At 22.0% G+C, this 19,151-nt stretch overlaps 6 protein-coding genes across 6 annotated transcripts; 3 read left to right on the top strand and 3 right to left on the bottom strand.

Moving 5' to 3' along the window:
* Positions 1-798: 798 nt before the first annotated feature.
* PBANKA_1435400 (conserved Plasmodium protein, unknown function) lies at positions 799-7,492 on the top strand (the record flags this gene model as incomplete). The annotated part of the gene is made up of 3 exons (XM_034567709.1): positions 799-2,521; positions 2,664-7,322; positions 7,482-7,492. The coding sequence occupies 3 exons, from the start codon at positions 799-801 to the stop codon at positions 7,490-7,492; spliced, it is 6,393 nt and encodes a 2,130-aa protein (XP_034424179.1).
* Positions 7,493-8,083: 591 nt separating this feature from the next.
* On the bottom strand, positions 8,084-9,964 carry PBANKA_1435300 (pre-mRNA-processing factor 17, putative; the record flags this gene model as incomplete). Its single annotated transcript, XM_034567708.1, has 1 exon — positions 8,084-9,964. The coding sequence occupies one exon, from the start codon at positions 9,962-9,964 to the stop codon at positions 8,084-8,086; it is 1,881 nt and encodes a 626-aa protein (XP_034424178.1).
* A 2,359-nt stretch (positions 9,965-12,323) lies between these two features.
* Positions 12,324-13,766, top strand: PBANKA_1435200 (zinc finger protein, putative; the record flags this gene model as incomplete). The annotated part of the gene is made up of 1 exon (XM_034567706.1): positions 12,324-13,766. The coding sequence occupies one exon, from the start codon at positions 12,324-12,326 to the stop codon at positions 13,764-13,766; it is 1,443 nt and encodes a 480-aa protein (XP_034424177.1).
* A 1,084-nt stretch (positions 13,767-14,850) lies between these two features.
* On the bottom strand, positions 14,851-15,534 carry PBANKA_1435100 (ribulose-phosphate 3-epimerase, putative; the record flags this gene model as incomplete). Its single annotated transcript, XM_034567705.1, has 1 exon — positions 14,851-15,534. The coding sequence occupies one exon, from the start codon at positions 15,532-15,534 to the stop codon at positions 14,851-14,853; it is 684 nt and encodes a 227-aa protein (XP_034424176.1).
* Positions 15,535-16,638: 1,104 nt separating this feature from the next.
* Positions 16,639-16,800, bottom strand: PBANKA_1435000 (conserved Plasmodium protein, unknown function; the record flags this gene model as incomplete). The annotated part of the gene is made up of 1 exon (XM_034567704.1): positions 16,639-16,800. The coding sequence occupies one exon, from the start codon at positions 16,798-16,800 to the stop codon at positions 16,639-16,641; it is 162 nt and encodes a 53-aa protein (XP_034424175.1).
* A 1,660-nt stretch (positions 16,801-18,460) lies between these two features.
* Positions 18,461-19,033, top strand: PBANKA_1434900 (raf kinase inhibitor, putative; the record flags this gene model as incomplete). The annotated part of the gene is made up of 1 exon (XM_034567703.1): positions 18,461-19,033. The coding sequence occupies one exon, from the start codon at positions 18,461-18,463 to the stop codon at positions 19,031-19,033; it is 573 nt and encodes a 190-aa protein (XP_034424174.1).
* Between the last annotated feature and the right edge of the window lie 118 nt (positions 19,034-19,151).

Below are 19,151 nucleotides of genomic sequence, written 5' to 3'. Positions count from 1 at the left end.
TATATTTTTTATATGACAAATAAACATTCTTGGAATATTAAAGTTTCTTTGTTCAAAAAATTGCTAGAACATTGCAAACTGAACAAAACAAAACAAAAAAAATAAAAAAGTTACTTTGTGTATTTCAAAAAATACAAAATAAAATAAACAAATAAGTATATAAAAATCTTTGATTAAAAAAATTATTATAAAAAATATATAATTTATCAAGTTAAAAATTACATATACCAATTTTTTGGGGGAAGGGGTGTGTGGAAAAGGAAAATTAAACCCTCTCAAAATTTGTACATTTCAGGAAAAAAAAGGAACGTTAGTAAAAATAAATTTATCCCACATTATTTTTAAAAAAAAATTCATACATGCATTATATTTATTTGCATCCTTTGGATATATATAATTGTATAAATTTAAGAAAAAATAAAAATACTATGGTATTAGAAAAATCATAAGCAAATTGTTTATACATTTTATATATTCTTCAAAAGTAGGGTAATAAATCTATGTATGTTATTCCACAAAAAGAAAAATTCCCCAAAGAGAATAAAAACAGATAAGCCTATTCAAAAATTAATTACAGTTTTTTATTTTTACATTCCGGAATATATATATATATATTATAAGAATATTAGAAATGAAAATAAATGGGAAGTAGAATGATACACATTTAATTTCTTTAAGAAACAAAGAAAAAAAAAGTATATGGAAAAAAGTAATGAACATAGTAATAGTAATAAACAAATAAGTGAATTATGTAAAAAATAATATTAGCTCACTAAAAAAAGGAGATGAACAATAATAATGGGATGCAGCAAAAAAAATGGTGCCAAGGGTGCCCAAAGGGAAACCCAATTACACAAACTAGACGATGATATTATCGAAATAATTATTTTTAACATTCTATCCCTAATAATTGTAAATGGTGAACTAGATAAGAAGAATTTCAAAAATAAAATAATAGACTCTATTATTATTAATAATATAAATTTTATTTTAAATAATTTTTTTATGTTTTCTTTTAATAATATACAAAAATTATTATTTATAATTGACATGATATTGAACAATGAAGTTATTTATTATAAATTTAACAAAATAATCGATATAAGCACCTTAGAATGGAATAATTTTTCTATTGCTACCAAAATCAGTAATCTTGATAATAATGCTGATACAAATTTAATAAGCCGAGAAAGAGGTAGCATTGCAACAAACAAGAGTAGAATGTCTAATAATAATAACAGTCATAAAAATGAAAAAAACAATGAAGATAAAAAAAAAAAATGCATAACTGGAAAACAATACACATATATTACAGATAGCCATAATATAAACAATGTGAACAATTATATTGACGACATTTTTATTTATATAGAAGAAAAAAATACTTATTTAAGTATATTTCATTTAAATTATATATTTAAAAATAATAAAGAATATGAATATTATTTTAAACAAAAATATGAAAATTATTTATCCTTTGGAAAATATTATCATAATATTATCAAATTGTATAAAAAGAAATATCAAGAAAATGACCCTTTATATATAAAAAAAAGTAAATATATAGAATTATATAAATCTTTAATAAAATACCATATTTCAAATTATATTATAGTAGATAAAAATGATAAAGATTATGAACAAATTATATCTGCATTATATGAAAAGGAGTATACTTCTTCATCAGAATGTTATGATTATTTTGATGAAAAAACTAATAAGACAGATAAAACAAACAGATATAAAAATAGTATGAAATATACAAAATGTTTTAATTGTGGTAATACTATTAACTCTTCTAGTAATGCACGTACTTGTAATCAAACAGATTGTGAAACAGTTAATTGTATAGACGAAAAATACATTGTATATAATATAATGAATGAAGAAAAAATAAAAAAATTATACAAATACAAAACAAAAAAATATAAACTAATAATAAATAATAATTTTATAAACAAACAATCTTATATATCTATAAATATTTTCCCATGTAATGACATACACATATATAATATAAAATTTCAAACATTATCAACAAATGTATCTATAAAATCATATTTATTAATATTATATACAAATATGATATTATTTTTTAATTTATTAAACTCTTCTTTGTATTTATGGGTGTATAAATTCATATCATTTCTTATAAATATATTAAACAATTTTAATAATACGTTATATGTATATTTAGACAATAGCAGAATTCTTTCTCAGTATAATAATCATTCACATTTAAAATTTGATATAAAAAATACGTACAACAAATATATAACTTCTATTAACAATTTAGAAAATATAAAAACTGAATCTTTAAAAAAAATTGTCCAAAAATACTCAAAAGAAGACAACAAATTAAACTTTAATTTTCCTTCCAATAATTATGGATACATACAAATTTATGATAAGGACAAAAAAGGAAACGCCAAAAAACTTGTTTTTCATCATTTTGTTCAAATGCAAATTTTCAAGTATTACGCCACCTTGTGTCTAATAGAGATCGAAAATTTTTATCAAGGTTTATTTGCCACTTCATTTTATGTTATTCTCCCTGTTATTATTATTACGATTTATATTATTAATTTTTTTATTTTTTATGTATTTTCTTTTATTTATATTTTCTTTATACATTTTTGTTTTTTGTCTTTTTCCCTCCATAGGAATACTATCATGCTTGCTTGGGGACGTGTATAATAAAACGATTGGAAAAATAGGCAAATTCAATATAAAATATAATTATTATGGCACCGTTTCTATTAGAAATAAGCATGAAAAGACAATAAATGAACCTAATTTTATAAACAATAATATCGATTTATATCTATTAATCATTGAAACGAAAAACATAATGCATAATAACAATAATAATACCAAAAGCGAAAATCAAATTGTGAATATATTAACACATTTGTATTTTTTAATATTATTTAATTATATTAACATTTTAGTGCAACACTCAATTGTAGATAACATGTTTATACAAAATGAAAACAATTTTAAAACTATGAATAATATAAATGAAGCTATTAGCGATAATAATGGTAGCCATGTTGCTAAAGATAAATGCGAAAATAATGAAAAATCGAAAAATGGTTTATACATATGTAATAACAAAGAACTAATCAAAATAAAAAGCGAAATCATCGAGTTAATAGATAAAAAAAATATAAAACTTGAACTTTTAGAATTCCGTAAAAGTGAGGATATAATAGAAAAAACGAACGAAAAAATAAATTTTAACGGTAGCTTAATTACAATGCCATTTTATACAAATTTAAATTTATTAAACTATGATTTTTATTATAAAAAATGTTCGAATCCTTCTTCTAACAATCCAAATGATGTTCGAAATTTTATGGATATACAACCCAATGGAATAATAAATGAGAATGCAAATATCCAAAATTGTCAGAAAGACAAAAATAAAGAAGAAAATTTTTTTTCTAACTCTATTACTTCCTTATCTCCAATATTTGTTAACTTAGTGAAGGAAAAAATTCAAAATGTTTTTAATCAAAATTTCGATTTGATACTTCATTATAATATTTATCTTCCTTTTTATATCACTACTTTTGCTGACATACTGAAAAAATACAATTATTTTTTATTTGAAAATAATAGCTATTACTTTTGTCTAGGGTTATCTTATTTATATATTTTATATGACCAAGTTAGCATAGAAATAATTAATGAAATGTGTAAAAAGGTATTATTAGTTATTAAAAATAATTATTATACAGAAATTAGTAAAATAATTATAATAAATGTTTTTATATCTTTTTTGAACAAAAAGGATGTTTTAAATTTTTGTGAACAAAATATTAATTCGTACTTTCCTACACTATGTGATAGTACAGATTTAATTATTACTAAATATTATTTCCTTTTAAAATTAATACGAAAAAAAAAAATTTCTTTAAACTTGCTGGATATATATATCCATTTATGTACCCACAAAAATAATGAAGTAATCAAAGAATGCCCACAACAAACAAACTTACTAATTGAAAATATACAACTTTGCACAGATTTGTTAACTATAATTAACCCTCAAACAAATCTATGTGATAATGAAGGATTAATTTCCTTGGATACAGAAAGTGACGATTCTTGTAACCATAGCATTGCTGATTCCCCCTTATTTCATATATCTAAACTTGATACAACAAACTGTAGTAAACTTAAAAACTGCACATTGAACACGAAAATAAAAAATAATTATAAACATAAATATGTTCAAGAAAATACAAATTTCGAGATTAATTTTGATAAAAGATGGAACATGAACTTTTCTCATTATTCATATGATATTGAAAGTGATGAAATGCCTAATTTTATGGGGATAAAAAGAAAAATACCCAAAAAGAAAAGAACAAATTTTAGTAACATATTTGGAAACTGCGACGAAATAAGTGAAGATAATTTGTCTGATATTTCACAAAATAAAAAAAATGTGAATATGAAAAAAAAATATTTTTTAATATTTTCTTATTATATTGTGAAACACTATAAAAAAAATACAATTATAATGAATATGTTAAAAAGCCTAGTACTTAACATTTTATTATTTAATCCAGACGAAATAAATCTATTATTTTTTATTCTATACTATTTATATAAAAAAAAAGACATTGAATTATTTAGCTTTATGGAGAATGTTATATTAAATTGTTTATCCAATTTATTTAATAAAAAATGCAAAATAATAGAATTTTCTGAATTTTTATATTATCTTGTAAAAATTAAGCATTCAAATACTATTCATATACTTAATATGCTATCAGATGTTTTGAAAAAATACAAATTTCCTATTAAGGTATATATTATTATAATTAAAATTATAAAAGTTATTTTGCAATATCATAATATTAATTATAATTATAAATATTTGTTGTCAATTTTAGAAATTATTCAAAACATACAAAATAATGCATATTTATATCGAGTTAGTACATATTATATTAATGCTATAGAAAATCAAGTAGCTTTTTTGGAAAATAATTATTTTAAAATTCAAAAAAATACTTTGACAAATTTAACCCTAGAATATGATATAAACAAAAATAATAACATTTCTCAAATAAACATATTTCCAAAAAAAAAAAAAAATATTATACCTGAAAAATATTCAAAGGCATATATATTATCAGGATATATAAAGTTAATTTATTATAAACATGATAGAAAAAACATACTTAATTTGTGTGATAACGGATCTACTATTTTTTATTCTCAACAAAATGCATCAAATATTGTTAGTAATAATAAAATAAATAGTGATACTTTTTCCTTAGAAAAATACTATAATTGTAACGATTTTAATTCCGAACTTTTCTATAAAATATACAAAGATGAAGAATATAGTTTGACACGATACATAAACTATATTATGAAAAATGATCATTATATTTATTTACCTTTGTCTTTAATTTATGCCCATAAGCATAAACATATATATATAAAAAATTGCTTAGGTAGAAATAATTCCAAAATAGAGAATAAAACAATTTCAAGACATGATCTGACACATATAAAAAAAAAATATAAAATAAAATACAAAGACAAAAAGTTATATTTCCTTAATATTTGTTTTATTCATAAGCCGCATTTTATTAACATGCACAATGTGTATATCCCATACATAGAATTGGGTAATGATATTAGTGAACATAATAATCGAAAATTCAGAAAAAAAAATGAAAAAAAATGTCACATAAAAGGATATAATAAAAACGTAAGTCTATTAAAAATACCTAATAAAAGGATAATTTTTACCTTACAAAAAAGAAGAAAATTTGTTTTTTTTTTTTATTCTAAATATAGCTACATGTTGTGTAAAAGCATCGCGCACGAGATGAATTGCTCTATTTTGAATAATATAAAAAATAATGAAAGAAAAAAAAAACAAAATATACTTCCAAATTGTCAAAATGATACATGTATAGAAAAGGGCAACAAATTATTACAAGAAACACAATCCACGAAAAATAGACAAATGAGTGAAATTATAAAAAAGGAATGTATACAAAAAATAACAAACATATATAGTAAAAATTTTGTAAATTTAAAAAAAGATTTAGTAAAAAAAGAAATATACAAAAGAAAATGGCATTTGAAAAAATACTTGTTAAGATTAAAAAAAGTATATAACATAAAAAAGAAAAGCTGTAAAAAGGAAAAACCGAAAAAAAAAATTATGAATAGATATAAATTATTAATTAAAATAGGTGTAAAATTGTTAATCAACACCACATTTTATGCATATATTATTTATTTAAACAAAAAAAAAACGTTTAAAAAATTTTTAGGAGAATATAATTTAAAATTTACTGATTTCTTTTTACCCTTTAAAGCGCCTACTATATATTGGAAAAACATTTTTGAAAATATATGGAATGGGAAATTTGAAAAAATGTATAAAACTGCAAAATATTTTAATATTACATCCGATCACGCTTTAAATGTAGTAAATAAAAAATTATATCCTTTTTTAATTATAGAACAGCCTAATATAAAAAATACTAAAATTTACAATAAACCTAAATATAATATGCATGTAGAAAAAGCATATGCCCTCAATGATACATATTATGCTTATAATAAGAAAAAAGCAAACATACAAATAAAAAGAGATATATTGGATGAATTCTATATTGATAACTATTCCCTTAATTCGTCTGACACAAGTATTAAACCTAATAAAAGCAATGAACAACATTTTAAAAATAGTGATCTTAATGCAAAACAAATGAAACATAGAAAAAAAAATAGTTTTAAGCTTTATAAACCCATACTATTATATAACACATTTTATCCTGGCTTAAATAACCTATGCAATAAGACTAAGAAAAAGGAGAAGGAAATAATTAACTCAGACAAAAAAATAAATAATATTATTAAAATTATAAATAAGATGAAAATACATAATAATATTTATTCATTGTTAAAAAATAGGAAAACAAAGTTTTTTAATTTTATTATTAATGATGATAATGAAATTATTATGGACAAAATTATTCAGAGAAATTTAAATAAAAAAAAATATACTTCTAATTCTAAATTCAAATTAAATATAGATTTGTATAAAAAACATGTTGGTTTAATTGACAAAAAAAATTATTGCTTTGTGTTAAACAAAGGAAATAACAATAGCAAAGAAAATACTAATGATAACGCTATTAATAAATTCATTGGAATATTTTTACCTCCTAAACATCATTTGCTAATGGTTTTCCAAATATATGACAAATCAACTATTGTTAAAATTCGCACAGATAACTTAAATGTTCTGAATTATTTGGACCCATTTTTCGATGAATGTAATTATTATCTATACATTCAAACAAAAGATAAACATATGTCTATTTGTATATGTGAATGTTGATTGTATAGCTATATAAAAATGTGAGCATTTTTTATTTTTGTAAAATAGTAAAATACCCTATAATATGCACATAAATTTTTCTTTCTTTTTTTAGATTTCTCCTAAGTCACGAGTTTCTTTTTTTTTAATTAATTCATCTACTTTAATTTCGAGATTGGAGTAACATTTTTGTGCTATATAGCATGTCTCGTTTTTTTGGTAATAATTCAATGGATTTAGCTTTAAAAAAATATATAAACAATTTGATCATATTGGAAATATATTTTTTGCGTTTATTTTTAAAAGCATGTTTGATATTTTGATGGTATTATTGTGGTATTCATTCAATATATTACTTTATTGGCAAACTATATAATATAATTAAAAAATTAAAAAAAATGCAAAATTATTGCTAAAATTTACAACTAAAAGGAATATGCTTGATATATGTAAATAAGTAGTCATATATATGTGCAAATTTTTGTTTTATAATTCTTTTAAAAAAATAGCAAAATGGAAGCATATTAATATTCACGCTTAATCAATGTATTAGAAGGTAAATATTCAACAACAAAAAAAAGAAAAAAAAAATGTTACATCATATACAAACAATGCATATATGTAATTAAAAAAAAATAATTACTTTAAAAAAAAGGAAATAATAGTAAATTGGTGAATATGTGGAGATATTAATGGATAAAAAATATAATTCAATTGTTATTCCCACAATTTAATTGTTGAATCCCAGCTAGCTGTAGCTAACATTGAGGTTTTGAAAGGATGCCATGCACAGTCTATACAAACATTACTATGCGCCTTCATATTTTTAAAGTTAGACATTTTTTTCCAATTCCATATAAATAAACCTCCATTACTATCACCACTGATAACATATTTCCCATCGTTACTACATGATACATTGATAGAATATCCAATATTTTTATGTCCTTTGAATGTTTTTTTCGAAAAGAATCTAAATTTCCCTGTAGCTTCATAAACAGTTATTATATTATTCATCGATTGACATAAAAAAAATTTGTTACTTGGATGAACAGAAACGGATGTTATTGAAAACATGGAAGCATCAGAAATATATTTAACAACAACCGGCAACCCGTATTCCCAAATAAATATTTTTTTATCATCTGATGTACTGACAAGTTTTTTATTATTTTCACATAAAGTAATTGTATTTATAGCTTGTAAATGCTCATTATATTCTAATTCTATATTGCCTGTTCTAAAATCAATATGACAAATTTTATTATTAGCACCACCTACTAAAAATACATTTGGATCATCGTTATTTAAGCACAAACAATATGGTGTTTTTTTTTGACTATATATTCCTTTTATTTTTCCATATTCTGTGTCCCAGTAAATAACATTATTATCATAACTGCAACTTATAAAATTTGACCCGTCTTTATCAAATAGTACATCCTTAACTCCTTTGAAATGTCCTTTGTATGTTCTTAAACATTTTTTTGATTTATATGAACCCCACAATTTTAATGTACTATCTAAGGAACCAGATAAAATATAATTTCCATATTTTGGGAAAAAGCGAATTTTTTGAACGCCCATTTTATGCCCCTTATATGTATGAATTTCTTTTTTAGGAGGGAAATTTTCTTCTATTATAAAATCTTTTTCTTTATATTCTGATGGTAATTCAAACCATGATTTTTTATAATAATCAACTTCATAATTTATATGTAATGTTGAAACTATTTTATCATTATATAATGTATTTTGTTCGCTTATTGTATTGTTTTGAATTGCTTCTTCAAGCCCGCACGGTTCCAATTTTAAAAAAATTGTTTTTTTTGAATTATTTTTTTTAGACTCATCTACATCGTCATCATTTTTAGCATTTTTAGGTTTTTTATTGTCACATGTTTGTTCGTCTCTGTTTTCTTTTTCTTGGTTATTGTTACTTTCTCTACATTCCCATGGACCTTTATATTTTTCCATGGAGTAATAATCATTACTTTCATTTTTTCCTCTTTTTTTTCTATTTTTATTTACATGGAACTGTCCATTGTTTTCAGAGTAACTAATTGGATTTTTTGCTATTATATAATTTTGATAATTATTTTGGTAGTAATTTTTTAATGCGGGATTTTGAGCAATACCAGTTACATTAAAATGATTATATTGGTAATCAAACATATTTTTATTAACAAATGTTGTTTCTATATTTCCATTAAAATGGTTTTTATTTGTATTTTTTAAGAAATTATAGTCTCCATTTATACATGGCCCTTGTTGGGGTTTGCTCAAAATGCTATGGTAAACTGGGTCATCAAACATTATTTTTTTTTCTATATTCTTAAATTTTTCTCTATAATTTTTTATTTCCATATCGTAGGTATTTACATCAGGGGCACAATCTATTAAATTCATTGAACTTATATTTATTATTTGGGTATTTTCATTTTTCTCATTTTTTATACTTGTATTGTTTTCATCGCATATAGGATCCGTTGTTTTAATGTCACTATTATTTGAACTTCCTTTCTCATTTGAGTTTTTATCATTCGAATTATCTACTTCAAGATCGTCATTTTCGTCATACTCTCTCAATAAATCCATGATTTATGTACGCATATTTATAAGTAAAATGATCATGTATATGCTAATTCGTTTAAATGATAAATATTTTATTCAATAATTTGATTGAAAAAACTCGTGTTGTATTTATTTGTTTTGATTTTTTGTATATATACGATTGCAGTGATAAATTGCTTGCATAGTTTCCTTTGTTTTACGGAAAATATTTTTTAACCAATTGTATGTAAACTTTCTTTAACTCTGCAAAAATTAGTTCTGTTTGAATTTGTACATTTTAATACACTAAAAAGTAATACTATTTATTTTTTTTTTTTCAAAATTATAATAACTCTTAAAATAATAATATATATATTTCATTTAGGATTTTTGAACAAAATATGATATTATCTCTTTATTTTGTTTCGTATTATTATATTTTCCTCTGTAAAACTCATGGTATAGCATAATAAACATATTGAATGAGAAAATTAAACATGTACATTTTTATCGAATATTGTGATTTTATTTAAAAATTTTTATGAAAAGGATTAATAATAAAAAATTAAAAATTATGAATATACCATTAATTACGATTTAAAAAAATAAATTTTATGAAGTATATGAAAAAAATTGAAAAAAAAAACAAAAAAAATGAAAACCCCAAAGTTTGCTCATCAATTAAAAGAACAAATTATTATAATATATGCATATTTTTTTACATTTAACAAAACGTTGTATTTGAATTAAATTATAACGTTAACATTCTTATTTATATTAATATTGTACCTCATTGGGTAATTAATATTTGATTTTTTAATTATAGTGCCACTCTTAAATACACAGTTAAAACATAGACTATTTTCACATAGTTAAATATTGTTTAAACTGTTATAATATATTAAATTAATAATACCCACAATAATATGTCTATTTTGTTATAATAAACTTTCACAAAAATATGCACATATCTTATTTTTAATTCACAAAATACTCCCAATTTAATAATATATCAATGATAGATATTCATTGGTACATTTATTATTTTTTTAATAGAAAAACGAATTTGTTCGCTACATATATATAGTTAAATATATGTCTCTTTAAGTAAAAATATTTTATCTTTATTTCCAATACAATATACATATTTGTACACATTTCGAAAAATTAAAAAATATGACAAAACTATTTTTTCACCAATAGTACGAACAAAATCCGTACAACATTTTAACATGGTAATATGCTGGTAGTGTAATAAAGTACCATAATGTGATAAATAATAAATTATAATATTTATGTTATGAGCTTTATTATATACACCTATACATTTTTTATTTTAATTTAAATTTTATGATAATATAATGTTTCTATTGTTTTCCTTTTTTATGGTATTATCATTATTACCTCCTAAGAATGTCCATTTGAGAAAATGAAGTTTAATTTTTTAATAAGAAAACTTTAAAACATTATTTGGAGTAATAATATATTTATCAATATTTTAAACATAAAAAAAATTACAATAAAAAAATAGCTATTAATAAAAAAAAAAAAAAAAATATGTATGGCCATGCAAAAAACATCATTGGCTTGGTGTTAGCTTTTATATAAAACAATAGGTACACCTACATATATTTATATATATATTTTTTTTTTTTTAAATAGGTCATTAAATATTATTAAAACAATATTTGCCATTTTTAAGTTGCTTATTTAAAAAAAATTAAGTATATATAAATGGAACAAATAAACTATGTTTAACAAGGAACATTGGAAATTAATGTACTTTTATTTTAACTTAATATGTAGAATTCAATTCTCTATAAGAATATTAAAAGAAATATGAGAACAAATAAAATAAATATAAAAGATTTATAGTTAAATTAAAAAATTTATGTATGCTTGGAAAAATATTACACTTTTTTTTAGTCTATTGATATAGTATATATTTTTTTTTTTTGCGGATATATTGAAAATCAGATATATTAAAAAACGTACAAAAATAAAATATATACAATGCATATTTATAAATATATTTATTTATTTACATGATCAAATAATTACACCAATTTTAAAGGCTTTTCTAAAAGCCCCCACTGTGGATGTACTCCAAAAGTCCAAGGAGTGTACGTGATTTTTATTTTTTTATTTTTATATGTACATACACTTTTTTTTTATTATTTTATTTTTTTGCTATTATATTATTTTATTACTTTATTTATTTTATTATTTATTTTTTTTTGTACATTGCACATTCTTTCTTTTCTTAACTTACTGAGTTCCTGCATTTTCAGTAATATTCCATAAGATAGCAGTACATTCGTAGTATAAATAGTAATATAATTTGTAGTATAAATATAGAATTAATATAGTAAATATAACAAATAGAAAATAAATTTTATGAAAGATGAACAATGTTTCTCCTGTGGCGAAATATGCATTGTGCAATAATAACTTCCAAGAAAATTTGCAAAGTATGAATGAAGAAAAATACATAGATCATGAATTGTTGTTGCGGCAAAAAAAATATTTTTTCGATTCTTTAGTACAGATGAATCAAGAAAATGAAGAACAAATATGTTCTGATATAAATAGTGATATATGTAGAGCACTATCAAATTACGCAGATTATACAACAAAGAAAACAAATTATGTTGTAAATAAAAGATTTTCAGAAATTGAAAACATTCAAGAAAATATAGAAGATATCGATTATTCTACATTTAAGAATTTTAGAACATTACCAGCAAAGTATAGTAATGAGAATGATATAAGAAATAATATAATTTTTAATAATAATAATATATATATATATGCAGAAAATAAAAATGGGACATTAAATGAACAAGCTTGTATATCTATATCACCAAATAATAATATGATTTATTGCTCCACACGAGGGAGAAGATATACTATAGGTGGTGATTCGGGAATACAAAAAAATGTAAACAATGAATACAGTTTCTTTGACGAAATAAACAATGCAGCATCATCACTACATGACACAATTAAAACATATACATTTGATGCTATAGATAGCTCAGAAATTTCTAGCACATTTACTAAAATGAATTTAATAAAAACAAATGATATTCTTGATGAATCAAACATAAATAAATTAAATACCGGAAATATATTCAATGAACACATCATAATGAATTCATGTGATTCAAATAATTTAAATACAACAAAATGTATATCAAAAAATTTATCAGTGCAAAAATTATTTAAATATTATAAAAAGTGTTCTCAAGATTTAGAGCATGAACAAAGAGTGTGCAAACCTTGTGCCCATGTCTATAATGGAAACATATGCATGAATGGCGATGATTGCTCTTTTTGCCATCATCCAGATCATGTATTAATATCAGCAAAAAAATGGAAAAAACTAGTAAAAAATAATATGGAAAAATTAGATATACTTTTACATGTATTACGCAATCCAGATGATGTTAATTCAAAGCTATTAAATGAAATGCTCAAACATAATCCTAAAAATTTTAAGGCAAGCAAAAAAATTAATAATTCCACTAATAACACAATGGTGAGTATAAATACCTGCAACAATAATAACATGATGGATGTTAGCAATATTAATAATATGAATGATTTTGGAAACATGAGAAATGGAGGGAATACCAATATTAATAGAAAAAATAAAAATAGCAATAAAAATAAAGGATATAATTTTCATAACAAAAATGCAACCAAAATGATAAAGCCTACATATAATTATTACGAATCAAATGATATTCCAGACCCTTTTAAAAACAAATTTCACATAAGAAATAATAACAATGTAAATATAGAGAGAAATTATAATTTTGTTCCTTACCATGTTAATATGTAAATTTTGTTTAAAAAGAAGAAGTCGTAAAAGTGCTGCAAAAATAAATAAAAAAGGACATTTAATTATAAGGCTTATTTCAACTATTAGGAGCATTTTAATAATAAGTTTTTTTCTTTTTCAAATTTACAATTATCTATTCGTAGTATTACCTTTCCATAAAAATGCAAATGGATAAGAGAAAGTATCTTTAAACGCTTAATATATGCGAATAATAAATAAAAATGTATAAAAAAATAACAGTAAAATAATAAATGAATTCATTAGCATATACATGTAGTGACTATCTATTTTAATTATAATTAGGAAATTATAAGAGATAAATTGCACGTATGTTAAATTCACAGTTTTATCATTATATATATATATATATATATATATATATGAATGCGCTAATATATACATTTCATTATAGACTAGTATCTGTATCGACAATTTTGTGCAAATTGCGCATATATGTATTTGTGTGCATTCTATTAAATTACTAAAATGTGTTAAATAAAACAGGTACTACTTTTCTATGATGTTTAAGGTTAGCTATAACCATTTACCTATAATTCATTGATGAAAATATGAAAATTCTCAATAGATTCAAATATAATTTTTTCTGTGTACACTCCACCGTTTCGTTTATACCACTACCCATGGATCACCATTATTATTACATTTCGTTATTTTTTTGATATTAGATCCGTTATCATATTTATTGTACCGTTATTTATTTGATTATATATAACAGCATTTAAATATTTTTTTTGCCGATAATTTTTGTACCTTGGTGTCTATTATAGTTTTATTATTTTACATATTCACGTTTCGTAAGATCGATTATTTACCTAACTTACTATTTTAAACTGAATATATATTTATATAATTAAAGAATTTAGTTTATATATATGAAGAATGTAATAGTCCCACTTCTTAATCAAAAAAATATGGACTACAGTATGCTTAATATGTAGTGAACTAAAAAATCGAAACATAAACAATGCACAAATTTATAAACATTTTTTTGGATAATATATATATGTATGTGTACTACATGCATCCATGCTTATTTTATGCGTCTTAGAAAAACAATAGATAACTAATTTTGTAAATATTTTTGTATTGATTTTCTCATAGTATTAATAACAAATTTGGGGTCTTCCGCATTAAAAATGCTAGTACCAGCAACAATAATATTGGCCCCATGAGATGCAGATATTTCAGTAGTCTCTATATTTAATCCCCCATCAACTTGAATATTTAAATTTTTATATTTTTTTCTAAGAAAAGAAACTTTACTCATCATATCATGCATAAACGACTGACCCCCAAATCCAGGTTCTACTGTCATAACTAAAACAGTATCTATTAAATTAGTATCTATTATTGGAACGAGTTTTTCTACACTTGTTTTTGGTTTAAGAGAAATTCCGCACCACATATTATTGCTTTTAATTATTTTCGCTAGTTCTATACACTTTTCAATATCTTCATTTAAGGCTTCAAAATGAAATGTTAATTGATTAGAAGTTTTCAATAAACTAACATATTTTTCTGGATTTTCTACCATTAAATGTATATCAAAAAATATATTATTTGTAAATTTTTTTAAATTATTAATAACAGGAGGGCCAAATGACAAATTCGGAACAAAGTGCATATCCATAACATCTAAATGTATCCATTCTGCTCCCAAATCTTCCATTCTTTTAGTTTCTTCAGCAAGCTTGCTAATATTAGAAGCAAGTACTGAAGGTGCTATTATAGCTTCTATTTTTGGCATCTTTAATATTAATTTGGAGTTATATTTTTTCCCCTTATACTAAATAGCTAGATTTTTATTCAAAAAAAAAACATAAAATATTTTCCTTTGATTTGATGAAGAAAGAATTAAGCAATTTTATTTATATCACTACAATTGAATAATATATATAAATTAATGTATATTTATTTTAAATATTAAATTGTAAAAAGATATTATGAAAAGTTAAAAGTTTATTATATAGATTAACAAATGCCACTGTTATAGGTTTTCAGCTCTCTTTCATTAAATATGCGGATATCTGTGTGCACAATAATTGTTTGCTCGGATTAGTAAATGCATTTACTCAAAAAAATTTCAATTCCTTATTTTAAGAATTTATATAATATATATATATATATATATATATATATATATATATTTGTTATTATACTTTTCTTGAAATTTCGCATTATTACCAAAACAAATATATAGTTTCTTCAAAAATTATTAGTATATGCATAATACTTCGCATAAATGTGCCACATGACAACAAATAGCTTACATTAGTGTCTAGTTATATATGTATTGATATAATATATTTATTTATTATTCATGCGATTTACTTATATGGGAGCAATGTGATATTCCCGTTCTTGAAATAAAATCTTTTATAGCTATTTGAAAATATGACATGCATGTATTTTGTTTAAAAATAAAATAAATATTATTTAAATGCGAAAAGTAAAAATATTAAAGAGTGTATATATATATAACAAAAAGCAAAATAGTTATATGTACATTTGGATAATTGTTTTTGCTTCCATGGTATTTATTTGTAATTGTCCCAGATTACAAAATGCCATATGCATATATAATATACTTTTTAAGAGGATGTGCACAATATTATCTTAATCATTGGAAATATAAAAAACTGAAAATATTTTCCAAAACGCTTATGGATTTCTTTATATAAAAAAAATATCCTAGGTTTCATTTTATGGTTACTTATTTACTCCAGCAATTTAACTGTATGCTCGCAAACTATATGCATATATAAGATTATTAAAAAATTATATTTTCTTAAAAAAAAAGTAATATTGAAAATAGGATAAACTCTTAATAAATTAATGGTAATATGTAAATTTAGAAAACGCCGAGAAAAAATAATATAAAGAAAAAAAGAAAAATTACAAAGCAAACAATAAATATAAATAAAAATTGTATTAAATACAGACGCACATTTAGACAATTATCTTTCCCATCCGCGGATGATTTTTTAATTAGAGCTTCTAAATCATCAATCATTTTGTATATATACGCAATACAAGTGGGCATGTTTTATATTTCCAAATCTTTTTATTTTCGAATTACATAAATAGCGATATTTCGGTGTCAAACTAAAAATGCTTATGCTTCTAATGTTACATATCACTCTTCTATTTTCAAACCTTTTCATCTACTTATTACTTTTGAAATGCTATTTATATATTTTATTTTCTAGCTCCCTATAACCGCTTTTTAAATGAACTTTTATAACCATCACTTCAGACAAGCATTAAATGTATATTTTTAATTTTATGTCTATATTTATACGTTTAAATATTGTAAGGTAATATTTTACACTTCATTATGGATAAACATCGTTATAGTTTCAATTTTTGCTTTTATAAAAAATATAGTATATATAGGTAAATATAAGAAAAAAACATGCATAAAAAAGAAAAATATAGGATTCAGTAAATAAATAGTTGTATATAAAAAAATATTTTGTTTTACATTTTATTTTTTTTGATGATTCTAATAATTTATAATTCATAAAATATATATAGGAATGTTTTATTTTGTCTTTTTTTTAATTCCAAAAAAATGAAAATAATATATACATATGTATGAGTGCTAATGTTTGGTGGCACTTTTACTATATAAAAAATCAAAAATTACGTTAAAATTAATCGAAAAAAAAGTACTAGACAAGGGTTAACAAGTACGAGCAGTATATATATTTTTTCCCCCTGAATTTATTTTCCGATTTTTATTATCTTAAGAAACAATTTGTGTGAAATTTTGGAATTTTTAAATTTAGGGAAATTATTAAAAAAATTATTCATATAAATGTCTGTATCATATTACTCTTATATGTATTATGTTTGTTGAAACAACGGATATATGTAAATATGTATACGTATGTGTATATATAAAATATTTTGTTCGCAGTTTAATAAACATAACCATGCCATATTAATAATAAAAATACTTATGTACAAAAAAGATATAATATTTGAGGGAGTTAGTATATATATATTACGTACAAAACAAAAAGTTTAAAAATGGTACGCATGCAGATAAAAATAGCTTAAAAATATGTATATTATATATATTATAAATAATGTAAGAATAAAAAATAAATGTTAATATACTATATTAGCAAATAAAAGGTATATCTATATAACACTTTTAATTTTTTATATTTTATAATTTAAGTATTAAAATCGCAACGGAGCAATATCTACACATGTGTACAAATATATTGGCACATTTTTGTTAAGAATAAATATAAAGAGCAAACAATAATGTAATTACTGTCTAGATATAGCTGAATTTATATCAAAGGAAAAAATGCAAAAAATCCAAATACTATATGCACAAAAGAAATTTTGTTTAATTCCTTGATCAAACTATTTTCAATTAAAATGCGATGATAAAAATAACTAAATATCTTTTTTTCATAACACTTTAAAAATATTACAAAAAATAATTTTATAATAAAGGATATACATAATTGTAATTTTTATTTCATACCAAACACAAATTATATATACATTTTTTTTAAAGTAATTTTAGAAAGATAGACACCAAAAATCCCGAACTTTCCCCAATATATCATTATTTTCATATAGGAATATATATACACGCGCATACATATATAGGCAATATCTGTTGGGGATAATATAACAACCTGTTAAAAATGACAATTCCCACAAAAGAAGAACTAAAGAAGGAAAAAATAATACCCAACATTTTCCCAAATGAAGATATCAATTTAAATGTAGATATTTTTATAAGTTTTAAAGCAGGAAAGGAAGTAAAAAACGGAAATATATTAGATATTTCTGGAACTGGAAGTGTACCGAGAAATGTTCGATTTTCCGAAGCTCCGCCAGATGGTTATTGTTTTGTTTTATTTATGATCGATCCAGATTTCCCTTCACGAAAAAGACCAGATGGAAGCGAATATATACATTGGGTTGTTTCAGGTATAAAATCTAAAGAATTATTAAAAGGAACAGAAAAAAATTGTATAACATTATTGCCATATAATGGTCCCTCTATAAAAAAGGGTACAGGCCTACATAGAATTAGTTTTATACTTTTATTAATAAAAGAAGAGTATAAAGATAATATAAACGGTATACCAATATATAGAGGAGAAAATTATATAACCAGAGTTAAATTTAATAATTATAATACTTCTTATAATATTGCACAAATAAATAATATGAAGATTGTAGGATTTAATTGGTGTCAAATAGAGGCATAAAACAGACACTTCATTTAAATATATACACAATAATAATACCATAAATATATATATGCACATATGCTACATATTTATGCGCATCATACCCATTTATATATATTCATTTATAGCATAAAAA

Source organism: Plasmodium berghei (genome assembly GCF_900002375.2).
Source record: "Plasmodium berghei ANKA genome assembly, chromosome: 14".
Classification (NCBI taxonomy): domain Eukaryota; phylum Apicomplexa; class Aconoidasida; order Haemosporida; family Plasmodiidae; genus Plasmodium; species Plasmodium berghei.
The sequence above is the reverse complement of the archived record's forward strand: the minus strand, read 5'-3'. Positions and strand labels throughout refer to the sequence as shown.